Source organism: Rhinatrema bivittatum, chromosome 17 (genome assembly GCF_901001135.1).
Source record: "Rhinatrema bivittatum chromosome 17, aRhiBiv1.1, whole genome shotgun sequence".
Classification (NCBI taxonomy): domain Eukaryota; kingdom Metazoa; phylum Chordata; class Amphibia; order Gymnophiona; family Rhinatrematidae; genus Rhinatrema; species Rhinatrema bivittatum.
This window is the reverse complement of record NC_042631.1, coordinates 30,989,108-31,001,194: the sequence shown is the minus strand read 5'-3', so window position 1 is coordinate 31,001,194 and position 12,087 is coordinate 30,989,108. Positions and strand designations below refer to the sequence as shown.

General features: G+C 47.5%; 1 protein-coding gene across 1 annotated transcript in view; it reads left to right on the top strand.

The window, feature by feature from the left end:
* The window catches only part of IGHMBP2 (immunoglobulin mu DNA binding protein 2), an 89,568-nt gene that overhangs the window by 6,129 nt on the left and 71,352 nt on the right, over nt 1–12,087 (top strand). The window contains exons 3-4 of the mRNA XM_029582233.1: nt 6,094–6,283; nt 9,852–9,949. Coding sequence (XP_029438093.1) covers nt 6,094–6,283; nt 9,852–9,949 — 288 coding nt within the window. The remainder of the gene's footprint in view (nt 1–6,093; nt 6,284–9,851; nt 9,950–12,087) is intronic.

Here is a 12,087-nt window from a genome sequence, read left to right as displayed (position 1 = left end):
GGGGTCAGCGTCGGAGGCAGCGGGCGCCATCTTGGCTCTGCTCACTCCGGCGGCCTCTGCGGCGCAGGAAACAGCGATAGGGAGGGAGGATCCCCCTGCCGCATTTGTCCCCGCAGCGCAGGGTCCCTGAGGGGGACAGACCTGCGAGGCCTGACTTATATAACGCTGCGGAAGTCTCTGATGGGGATGGAGATGATTTCTCTTCTGACTTTTCTTTTTCCTCCGACTTTGTTTTAATAATGCATAAGGTCTTTAAGGCCCAGAAGGCAGGAAGGAAAAGGCCTTACAGTCAGGACCCTCTGACCGGACCCCGGAAGCGAGCCAAGGCCGCTCAGGAGCTGGGCCTACAGGGGGGTCAGCGTCCATCCAGTGTCCGGGCTCCTCAGCCAGATCCGGATACATCTTCGGACATGGATGACCAGGACGACCCGGATATACCCTACCTGCCCCCGAGGGGGGTTGAGGGAGAGACCGACCCCCAGCAGGGAGGTCTGTGGGGGTCTCATGGGATGGATGGCGACGATCCAAAGGTCGTCTGACTTTTTAGGAGAGATGAGCTGGGTTCCCTCATTCCGGCTATCTTAAGGGAATTGGGAGCTGCCCCAAGAAGAGTCTAGATTGGGGGCTACGGACCCGGTGGTGTTAGGCCTTAGGGGGCCACCTTTGGCTTTTCCTTTCCATTTTTCGGCAACGGACTTGCTCTTCAAGGAATGGGTTACTCCGTATTTGGGGCTTAAAGTCGCGAAGGCGATGGATAAGCTCTATCCTCTGCCGGAAGAAGCCTTGGAACTGTTAAGGATGCCCAAGGTGGATGCTGCGGTGGCAGCGGTCACAAAGAAAACTACTATCCCGGTCACCGGGGGGGACGGCCCTTAAGGACCTGCAAGATTGTAAGCTGGAGGTTCAGCTTAAGAAGATCTTCGAGGTTTCCACCCTGGGAATTCGGGCGGCCATGTGTAGTAATTTTTCTGTACGCGCAGGTCTTCACTGGGTCCAGCAGCTGCTAGCCAATGGTTCTCTGCCCCAGGAGGAAGCACGCCAGGCGGGAAGGCTTGAGGCTGTGATTGCCTACAGTGCGGATGCCTTCTATGATTTGCTTCGCACATCAGCTAGATCCATGGTGTTGGCTGTGTCAGCACAGCGCTTGTTGTGGCTCCGTAATTGGGCAGCGGATGTGTCATCAAAATATCAGCTGGGATCTTTACCGTTTAAGGGCAAGCTGCTCTTTGGCAAGGAGCTGGAAGATCTGATTCAGTCTTTAGGCGAAAATAAGGTGCATCGGTTGCCAGAAGATAGACCGAAGTCGAGAGGGTCTTTTGCTTCCAGATCTCGATTTCGTGGCAGTCAGAGACCTCGGACCTCCCGGGGGTCCGTTTTTTCATTTCGCCACAATACCAGCAGGCAGCAGACATACTCTGTTCTTTCGTGGGCGCCGTTTCAGTAGATCTGGCGCCGGGCGGCAAGCCCTTACAATGATGTGCAGCTGATCCATTCCTTGGTTCCAGTAGTGGGAGGCTGTCTGTCCCTATTTTACGGGGAATGGGCCAAAATGACGTCTGATCACTGGGTCCTCGATGTGATAAGACACGGTTACGCGTTAGATTTTGCACGCCTACCTCGCCAACGATTCCTGGTATCGCCCTGTGGTCTGACAGCAAAACGCCGGGCGTTAAAGGAGACTCTGCAGCGTCTTCTCGACCTAGGCGCCATTGTTCCGGTGCCCTCAGCGGAGCTTCAAAGGGGCCATTACTCCATTTACTTCATAGTACCGAAGAAAGAGGGAACCTTCCAACCCATTCTCGATTTGAAAAGGGTCAACAGATATCTGTGGATCCCTCGATTCCGTATGGAGACGTTATGGTCCGTAATTGCATCAGTCGGACAGGGGGAGTTCCTTGCATCCCTAGATCTTACCGAAGCATATTTACACATTGGGATACGGATGGATCATCAAAGGTTTCTAAGGTTCTCCATGTTGGGTCAGCATTATCAGTTTCAGGCGCTGCCATTCGGGCTAGCCTCTGCTCCCAGGATGTTCACCAAGACTATGATGGTGGTGGCTGCGCAGTTACGCAGGCAAGGTTTGTTCGTACATCCGTAACTGGATGATTGGCTGATTCGCGCAAAGTCAAAATTGCTCTGCCAGAGGGCAATCCACTGGGTTCTTCAGTTGTTGAGATCCCTGGGCTGAGTAGTGTTGCAACCGTCCCTTTCCGACGGCTTCACTTCGCCTACCTCTCTTTGTTTGTTCCTCCTCATGCTGCAGATGGACGTCTGCCTGCCGTCCTCCGGCGTCCCCGAACCAGGCTTGGGTGCTGCCTCCCGTCATGCTCCGCTTGTACCATAGGGTGCGCGCACCACGCAACCCTTCTTCTTATTTCCTACTTGGCGCGAACCTCCGGGGCGTCCCCCCGTGATGATGTCATGATGCCCGGATATTTAAAGCCTACAATGTTTGCTAGCCTTTGAGTTAGCAAGGGTAATCCTACGGGAATCCTACGGATGGGATTCGCTGTCCGTACCCAGCTACTCTGCCTCTCCAATCTCTATTGGACTCTCTACGCTATGGAGTACCCGCTCCTCGGGGGCCTTACTTGCTTTCCAGGTCGCTATCAGGAAACCGGTACTCGCTTCTCGAGGGCCCATGTTCCCTGACTCGCTGCCTATTCCTACCTTCTCTTCTGCCTGGAAGGATTCGCTAATCTTCAACATCAGTGAGTACTACCATCTTCACCTCAGAGCTGTTCCCTGGAACCAGGCACTCACTCCTCGAGGGCCTGCCACCGTTTCAGCCCCAGTGCCATCTCTGTGGAACCGCTGCGTGAGTACAGCATCTGCAAGCCTCCCGGCTCTCAGGGTTCAGATACTCGCTCCTTGAGGGTCTGCTCTCCCTACCCTGGGGATCTGCATACTGGAGTCTTGTATATTCTCCACTGTACTCATTCTCTCAGTTCTTTTCACTACAGCACTGCTACCAGAGGAGTCTCTGTTCCAGCGCCTGAGGGATACCAGCCCTGCCGGGCTATTCCAGCTGCTCACTACTGCCACCTCTGGTGGCTGCCTTACACAGTCTAATAAAAGATCAAACTCTGTGTTTGTGTGTCCTGAGCTAAGCCTGACCTGTGGCCCCTCACGAGACTTTCCCCCATGGGCATGGTCAGCTGCCACTGTGTCCAAGGGTCCACCCAAACCTCACAGTTTACAACAGGTAGTCAACGAGGCCAAAAGCCACCTGGTACCCTCCCAGTCACTGGAAGTTTTGGAACTTTGTTCGACACGCGTCGCGGGACAGTCTCTCTCATGGAGGACCGTATGCTCAAACTCCAAGGCCAGGTACGGGCCCTGTTATCCAAACCTGTTCTGACGGTCTGGGATTACCTTTCAGTTCCTGGGCTCCATGATTTTGACGCTGGAATTGGTTCCGTGGGCTTTCGCTCACATGTGACCTTTACAATCAGCATTACTGTCCCGATGGAATCCAATTTTGGAACAGTTCCATCTCGTTCTACCTTTGTCGGCGCCCGCTCGGGCTAGCCTTGATTGGTGGTTATCCCCGGTCAACTTGCGGAAGGGAATCCCTTTGGTGGTCCGGATCTGGACGGTGATCTCTACGGATGCCAGCTTGTCCGGTTGGGGAAGCAGTGTGTCTTCAAAAATCGGTGCAGGGGCTATGGTCCCAGGAGGAAGCTCGTTGGTCCATCAATCGGCTGGAGATCAGAGCAGTCCGATTGGTGCTGCAGACATTCTTTCCACTTCTCAAGGGCAAGGCGGTCAGAGTTCTTTCCGAAAATGTGACCACGGTGGCTTATATCATCGTCAGGGCGGCATCAGAAGTCAGCTGGTAGCGTTGGAAGCTCATCTCTCGATAGCATGGGCAGAACAGAACTTAGTCTGCATTGCGGCTTTTCACATTGCGGGGGTGGAGAATGTTAAGGTGGACTTTCTCAGTCGCAATCATCTCGACCCAGGAGAATGGGAACTGGCGGACGATGCTTTTCAGTTCATTTGTGCCCAGTGGGGCATGCCTGGGATGGATCTCATGGCGATGTTCAAGAATGCCAAGGCTTCTCATTTCTTTGCTCATCACAGGGACAAGGGTGCAGAGGGCCTGGATGCCCTGGCCGACAGATGTTCTACTTTATGGGTTTCCACCTTGGCCTCTCATAGGCAGGGTTCTTCGCCGAATAGAGTTACTTCCGACGGAGGTGGTTTTAATAGCACCCGAGTGGCCAAGGCATCCCTGGTTTGCGGATCTGGTGAATCTGGCGGTAGCATCCCCTTTGCGCTTCCCGGATGGCCCGAATCTGCTTCATCAGGGACCCATCTGTTTCGACCAGGTGGAGTGCTTCTGTCTAGCGGCATGGCTTTTGAGAGGAAGCGGCTGAAGTCCTGAGGCTACTTGGATGCTGTGGTTACTACACTGTTACGATCCCGTAAAGTCTCTACTTCCCTATCTTATGTGAGGGTCTGGAAGGTCTTTGAGACCTGGTGTCTCGACAGAGCTATTGTTCCTACTCGAGCGACTGTTCCGGAAATTTTGAACTTTCTTCAGGCTGGTTTAGCGAAGGGTTTATCGTGTAGTTCCTTGTGTGTACAAGTGGCGGCACTCGGTTCGTTACGCAGTCATATCCAAGGAGCATCCTTAGCGAATCTCCCTGGTCTCTCGCTTCCTTCGGGGGGGGCGAAGCATTTATGTCTGCCAGTGCGCCAGCCCTGTCCCTCTTGGAATCTGAATCTGGTTCTTAAGACTTTGTGTAGGGCACCTTTTGAACCATTGCGTAGGGCAACCTTGAAGGACCTTACTTTGAAGGTGGCTATTGCGTTGGTGCGTCTGCTGTCTGTGCTTCAGGCTCTGTCTTGTAGAGAACCCTTCTTGCGAATCTCTGAGTTTGGGGTTTCTCTGCATACGGTACCCTCATTCCTACCTAAGGTGGTGTCTTCCATTTAAATCAGTCGGTCGAGCTACCGTCCTTTTCGGACTTGGATAGGTCAGACCTCTTCTCTAAGGATCTATGGAAGCGCTATGTTCATAGACCATTGCTGCGCTACCTGGAGGTAACCAATGCATTTCGAGTATCAGATCACCTTTTTGTGCTATGGAGTGGTCCTCGAAGGGGCAATATAGCTTCCAAGACTACCATCGCTCGGTGGCTAAAGGAGACAATCAATTCTGCATATTTGTTGGACGGTAGATCCTTGCCCGAGGGTCTGCTGGCCCATTCTACTTGTTCCCAGGCCGCATCCTGGGCGGAATGTCATCAGATTTCCCCAGACGAGATTTGCAGGGCGGCTACGTGGAAGTCCTTACATACTTTCACCAGACATTATTGGTTGGATGTTCGGGCTCCAGGGTCAGGAGGATTTGGAGAAGGAGTGCTTCGAGCGGGCCTCTCTGGATCCCATCCCAATTAAGATAAGCTCTGGTACATCCCAGGAGTCTGGACTGATCCGGGTACGTACAGGGAAAAGAAAATTGGTTCTTACCTGATAATTTTCGTTCCTATAGTAGCACGGATCATTCCAGAGTCCCGCCTGTTTTTTTTCCTTGGAAGGGAATGGAGAGTCCGCTCTCTTTATTGATCTTTCTCGACAGATTAAAATTCGGCATGGTTATTGTTGCATGGCACAGGTTCTGTATCCATTTGGGGGGTCGGCGTGCCAGTTTGCGGTTGTTAGGTTACTGTATATAGTTAGTTTGGGGGTTTTATGATCTATTCTGCTTTGACATTGCGTAATACTGCCAGACTGTAGGTGGCACCGTCCTATGTAAGGCGGGGTTTTATTTGGTAAACTTCTGTCTCCATCTGCTAGAGGGGGGGCCAAACCCAGGAGTCTGGACTGATCCGTGGTATTACAGGAATGAAAATTATCAAGTAAGAACCAATTTTCTTTTCAGGTACAGTAAGTTCCAACCTTTAACTTATAGTCTTTGGCGAGTCCCTGAGGCACTGGAGATAAAGTGACTTTACCCAAGGTCACAAAAAGCAGGATTTGAACACTGATTCTCAGCCCATTGCTCTAACCACTGGGCATTGGTATTGATGATGTACTGGTGTGCTATTACGTATCATACATTTGTTATTTATTTTTAAGGAGATATTGTAGGGCTTTATGAAACTGCTGGCCAGAGTGAGCAGCTTGCTACAGGAATTGTGACGCACATTACGCAGAAAGCCATCACAGTAGCCTTCAATGAATCGCACGATGGCCTGAGCATGGACAGAGAGACTGCTTACAGACTGTTGAAATTAGCCAATGATGTGACCTACAGAAGACTAAAAAAGTATGGGCGAGTCAGTTTTCTTTCTTGTGTTGGCATTGGGGTGTCATTCCTAGCATTGTCAAAAATCAGACATATTAACAGGGTAGTCAGTTGACATCGTCAGTTGGAGCCAGTTGAGTTAATCCATATTTTTAAACTATCATCTGTTCCATGTGGGAGCTGTAGGCTGATTTTTCTTGAAAATCAGGGCTACAAATTCCAGAATGCAGTGGGGGTTTACATTAAAAAAAAAACCCCACAGGCTTGATTTAGCTTGTTCTTAAGGATTTGGAGCTATCGTAAAACTCCATAGTTCTTTACCAGTGGGCCAGGACACAAATGAGGCACCAAGATTAAGATGCTAGAAGTCAGATGAAAATATGTCTATTATTTTTTAAATTTTAAAGGAAATTTAGTTTTATAGCTTTATCACCTAAAATACCAAGTATAACTTTCCAATATTCATGTCAAGAAGCTGAGAAAATAATTGCAAATCTGGAGTGATATGATTTTGCTGAAGGTTCCTTAATAGGTCCCACAAAGAAAGTCTTATCACAGTGGGCCATTTGTTTACTCTGCTTTGTAAACCTGCTGCCGGTGGTTGCAATTACCTTTCATATGCTTAATAACCTAATTCATTATGGTCAACCGCTTGGCAGTGACCAGCAGAGCGTTGTCATGCTGGAGTTCTTTGTACTCTGGTTTTATGAATGTGCTTCTGACTTGTTCAATATAGTTAACAATTTGGTGAAATGCTACCTTTAATCTCTGTGAATGGATACACTCTGTACATTAATCATTTTGTTTGTAAGAGAGACCACTGTAACAGGGTTCATGATGAGAAATCTCGCCTGCATTTTAAAATGTAGATAAATTAGGCCAGATAGCAGCAGGCAGAGATGCCCATAACTTCTATATTGTTTTCACCCTGTTCACATCCATATATTTGGCCCTTTGGAGAGCACTGTGACTCATGACAGCTATACCTGTTAATGGATCCAGAGAACAGTCTTATCACAGTAAGTTGCTTATTTCTGTTATGTTGTTTCAAACATTTCTATATCATTATTCATAATATAGCAAAACAAAACCTGGGTTAATCAGGAGCAATGAATTGGCAAGTAAACATTGTTTCAGCTAGGGATTGTCAGGAAAGGAATGGAGAATAAAACAGAAAATATCATATTGCCTCTGTATCGCTGCATGGTGCAACCTTATCTTAAGTACTGTGGGCAGTTCTGCTCACCACATCTCAAAAAAGATGTAGCAGAATTAGAAAAGGTACAGAGAAGGGCAACCAAGATGATAAAGGAGATGGGATAATTCCCCTATGAGGAAAGGCTAAAGAGGCTAGGACTCTTCAGCTTGGAGAAGAGGCAGCTGAGGTGAGATATGATAGTGGTCTATAAAATAATGAGTGGAATGGAACGAGTAAACATCAATCGGTTGTTTACTCTTTCTAAAAGTACAGAGACCAGGGGACACACAATGAAGTTACTGGGTAATACATTTAAAACTAATAAGAGAAAATATATTTTTATTCAACGCATAATTAAGCTCTGGAATTCATTGCCAGAGGATGTGGTGAAAGCTATTACTATAGGTGTGTTTAAAAAAGGTTTGGAAAGTTCCTGGAGGAAAAGTTCATTAACAATTATTAAGGGAGAGTTGCAGAAATCCACTGCTTATTCTTGGGATAAGCAGCTTGGAATCTCTCTACCTCTTGGGATCCTGCCAGGTACTTGTGTCCTGGCTTGGCCACTGTTGGAAGCAGGATACTGGGCTTGATGGCCCCTTGGTCTGACACAGTATGGCAAGCCATATGTTCATATGTGCTTTAATGATGGTCTGTGAAGGGCATAACCTGAATGTCCTTGAAAAGTCATTACATAGACCATGATGGCAGATAAAGACCATACTGCCCATCCATGCCTTCTGGTTCAACTTTATAGTCCCTTCTTATCCCTTGGAGATCCTCTGTGCTTGCCCCATGCCCTGTTGAATTCTGATATTGAATGTCCTTGTCTCCACCACCTCCACAGAGAGGCTGTTCTGTGCATCCACCACACTTTCTAGAATGAATTATTTCCTTGGGTTACTCCTGCCTCCTTTAACCCTCATCCCATGACCCCTCATTCTAGAGCCTCTGAAAGATGGCCTCCTCCTGTGCATTTATTCCTTGGAGGTACTGAAATATCGTTATCATATTAGAAAGAAAGGGGCTTTGGTAAAGTCAGCTGCCATGAAATTGCCTACCTGAGGGACTCGGGTAGATGTACTGCTTTGGAAGAAAACTGGATTCTTTGCAAGCTGTGATACTTTTTCTTGACTAGGCATGAGGGTTGTTTTTATGTATTTACTTGGATTTAGTTTGCACCTAATCATTGTTAGCTCAAGGCAAGTTACGTTCAGGTACAGTAGGGATTTTCGAGGCACCAGAAGGCTTGCGACCAAAGGGCCCTATTTACAAAGCATTGTTCCCATAGTCACACAATGGAAGAAAATCTTTAGTAAACAGGCCCCCAATTTTGTACCTGAGGCAATGGAGGGTGACTGGACTTACCCAAGGTTACAAGGAGTGTGAGCCGGATTTGAATCCTGGCTTCTCTGGTTCTCAGCCTGCTGTTGTAAATGCTAGGCAACTCCTCCGTTCCCACAGGAAGGTTGCGTACATAGGATGAAGGGGGTACGTCCGGCTTCAAAATGTATGTATCTCATCATCTTGATAAATCCTTATCTTAGGCCAATAAAGCAGTATCACTAGTGGTGAATAACCAGGTTCTGAGGCTATGCTGAGCAGTTCCTTTCTCTTAAAAATGAGATTGCAGCTACTCTTACTATGGTAAGGGTTGCTCACAGAAAGACACTATTGTGCTGTAATGGGACTGGGGATGAGAGAGTTTTATAATCATCCACACTGGCATAAAGTCCACAGGTACTTTTTTTTGTTGTTGTTTGGAAGCTTTGCACCTGCGGATCTTTGCTCCTGCTTTTTTGTGCGGGTTCTTTTCCGAGCAAAAAGCAGGCGTGGATTTGAAAGTGCCATCTGCGTGCACGCTTTTCCTTCCCCGACTGAAACACACCCCCGGGATCGCTTCCTCTCAATGTGCCAAAAAGCAGGGGATGCTGTGGAGGAACGCTCAACCGCATCACGGGAGGGCAATTTTCAGATATTTCGATTATGGGGGAGGGGTAGAAATGTTCTGAAAGAATGGAAGATGCCTTTAATCCTTGCTCCCCTCTTTAGATTGTGGTGTAGGGTTTAGAGTTGTAGATGGGGGGGGGGGGGGGGGGGGGGGGGATGGGAGGAGAAGAGTGCCGCATGACTTAGGAAATGGACACCGGACTGGCAGATGCCCCTTGAGGTCTGTGATGTGGCATGAGCAGGATTCTTACTCCCCCTTCTTACTGGGCAGACTGGATGGACCATTTGGCCTTTTCCTGCCATCGTTTCTATGTTACTGTGTTAGTGCTGGGGTAAGTTGCTGCTTCTTTGTTCTCCTTCAAAAATGACATTTCTGGTCTTGTTGAGTGATGCTTTGAAGGGGAGCCCTTGAATTACCTCCATTTTCATTTCTTTCCTTGGCAGTGCTTTAAACGCACTGAGGCAGTGCCATTCTGGTCCAGCGTGCAATCTGATTGCTGTACTCTTTGGCCACTCTGACCCCAGCCCTCCAACAGAAACAGGTAAGAGGTGCTCTTGGCTTACTTCACCGAATGTGGCTCGTTATAATTAACATGTGCGACGCATAAGCAAGCTTGGAGTTTAGTTTAATTCTCCAATTTGGTAGGTCTGAATAACATTTCCTTTTCTTTCCTCAGCCTTGAGTTACAAAGAAATTTAGTAATTTGTGTAGGCCAAGCAAGATTTCTGATCCCAGTCAAGGCCTGTGTCATAATGCCTCTATATTGCTCCATGGTGAGACCGCACCTTGAATACTGTGTACAGTTCTGGTCGCCGCATCTCAAAAAAGATATAGAGAAGGTACAGAGAAGGGCAACCAAAATGATAAAGGGGATGGAATAGCTCCCCTATGAGGAAAGGCTGAAGAGGTTAGGGCTGTTCAGCTTGGAGAAGAGACGGCTAAGGGGGGATATGATAGAGGTCTTTAAAATAATGAGAGGTCTTGAACGAGTAGATGTGAATCGGTTATTTACACTTTCGAATAATATAAGGACTAGGGGCATTCCATGAAGTTAGCAAGTTGCACATTTAAGACTAATCGGAGAAAATTCTTTTTCACTCAACGCACAATAAAACTCTGGAATTTGTTGCCAGAGGATGTGGTTAGTGCACTTAGTGTAGTTGGGTTCAAAAAAGGTTTGGATAAGTTCTTGGAGGAGAAGTCCATTAACGGCTATTAATCAAGTTTACTTACAATTAATAGCAGTGGCTATTCCCTATCAGTAGCATGGGATCTTCTTAGTGTTTGGGTAATTGCCAGGTTCTTGTGGCTTGGTTTGGCCTCTGTTGGAAACAGGATGCTGGGCTTGATGGACCCTTGGTCTGACCCAGCATGGCAATTTCTTATGTTCTTATGAACTAGTCTATGGTGAGAGATCACGCCTTTAGGGCCAAGGTTCACATCGTGCTCATTAAGCACCCTCTCCTGCTTTTGCCCTTCTCTCCAGTTAGAATTTGTTTTAAACTATCTTTTCTCTAACAGCCTAGTTCCACATTCCCTGTTATAATGTAACTTTTGTTTTTGTTTGCTCTGTTAATTGGTTCCCCCTAGTTTTATGTAAACCGGTACGATAGGACCTGATCTTGAGCATCGGTATATTAAAAGAATTTAAATAAATAAATAAATAAATAAATAAATAACTCTCACGAGTACACTAGTTTACACATCCATAGGGCTGACTGCCTTGCTTTGTTTTTCTCTGGTTTTTAAACATTTTATTTTTCAAAACATAAGGAACCAACAGACAAGATGAACCAGTAGGTTCTGAAATGTCTCAGTAAAGCAAATACAGAGGAATTAGGTAGAGAGTACAAAAGAAAAGCTGCCTCTGGAATATACTGAACGTGCCAGGAGCATGGGATGGCCTAGGCCTCAAGAAGAACCTGAAGGAAATTCGTACAGGGGCACATGACCAAAATATAAAGCTATATAGTATTACCTAGGGATGTGAATCGATACTGGACTCGTTTCCAGTATCGAGTTCGGGTAAAAACCGCGGGAAATCTTAGTTCCCATGGTTCTTACCGGTTTTAATCGGCTGTCTCGTGCTGAAAAAACAAAACAAAACACTCCAACCCTTTCAATTTAATTATTTTGAATCCCCCACCCTCCCAACCCCTCCCCCCCAAACCTTTTAAAAGTACCTGGTGGTTCAGCAGGGGTCCCGGGAGCGATCTCCCGCTCTTGGGCCGTCGGCTGCCAGTAAACAAAATGGCGCTGATGGCCCTTTGCCCTTACCATGTGATAGGGGTATCCGTGCCATTGGCCGGCCCCTGTCACATGGTAGGAGCAATGGACGGCCGGCGCCATCTTTAAAAGTGGCTCGGGCCATCCAGTGCCATCCCGTCCGATATTTTCAATCGTCAGATAAACGATTCACATCCCTTGTATTACCTGCACCCTTCTTACCACCTCTTTATCCCCAGAAGTTTTCTGTTACCCAGACTTTGTTAAAATTCCTGGAGGAGATGTTGTTCTTAAGTGCAACATGTCTTATATTCTTAAGGAGAAGAGCATTCTGAAACCACTCATGCCTAGCTGGAGAGGTTGGCTTTTTCTACAAAATCAGGATCACCATATGTGCTGCAAAGAACAGAGAGTATAGTAAGCCTTCTTCAATTTTAAGCAGCTTCAATATTT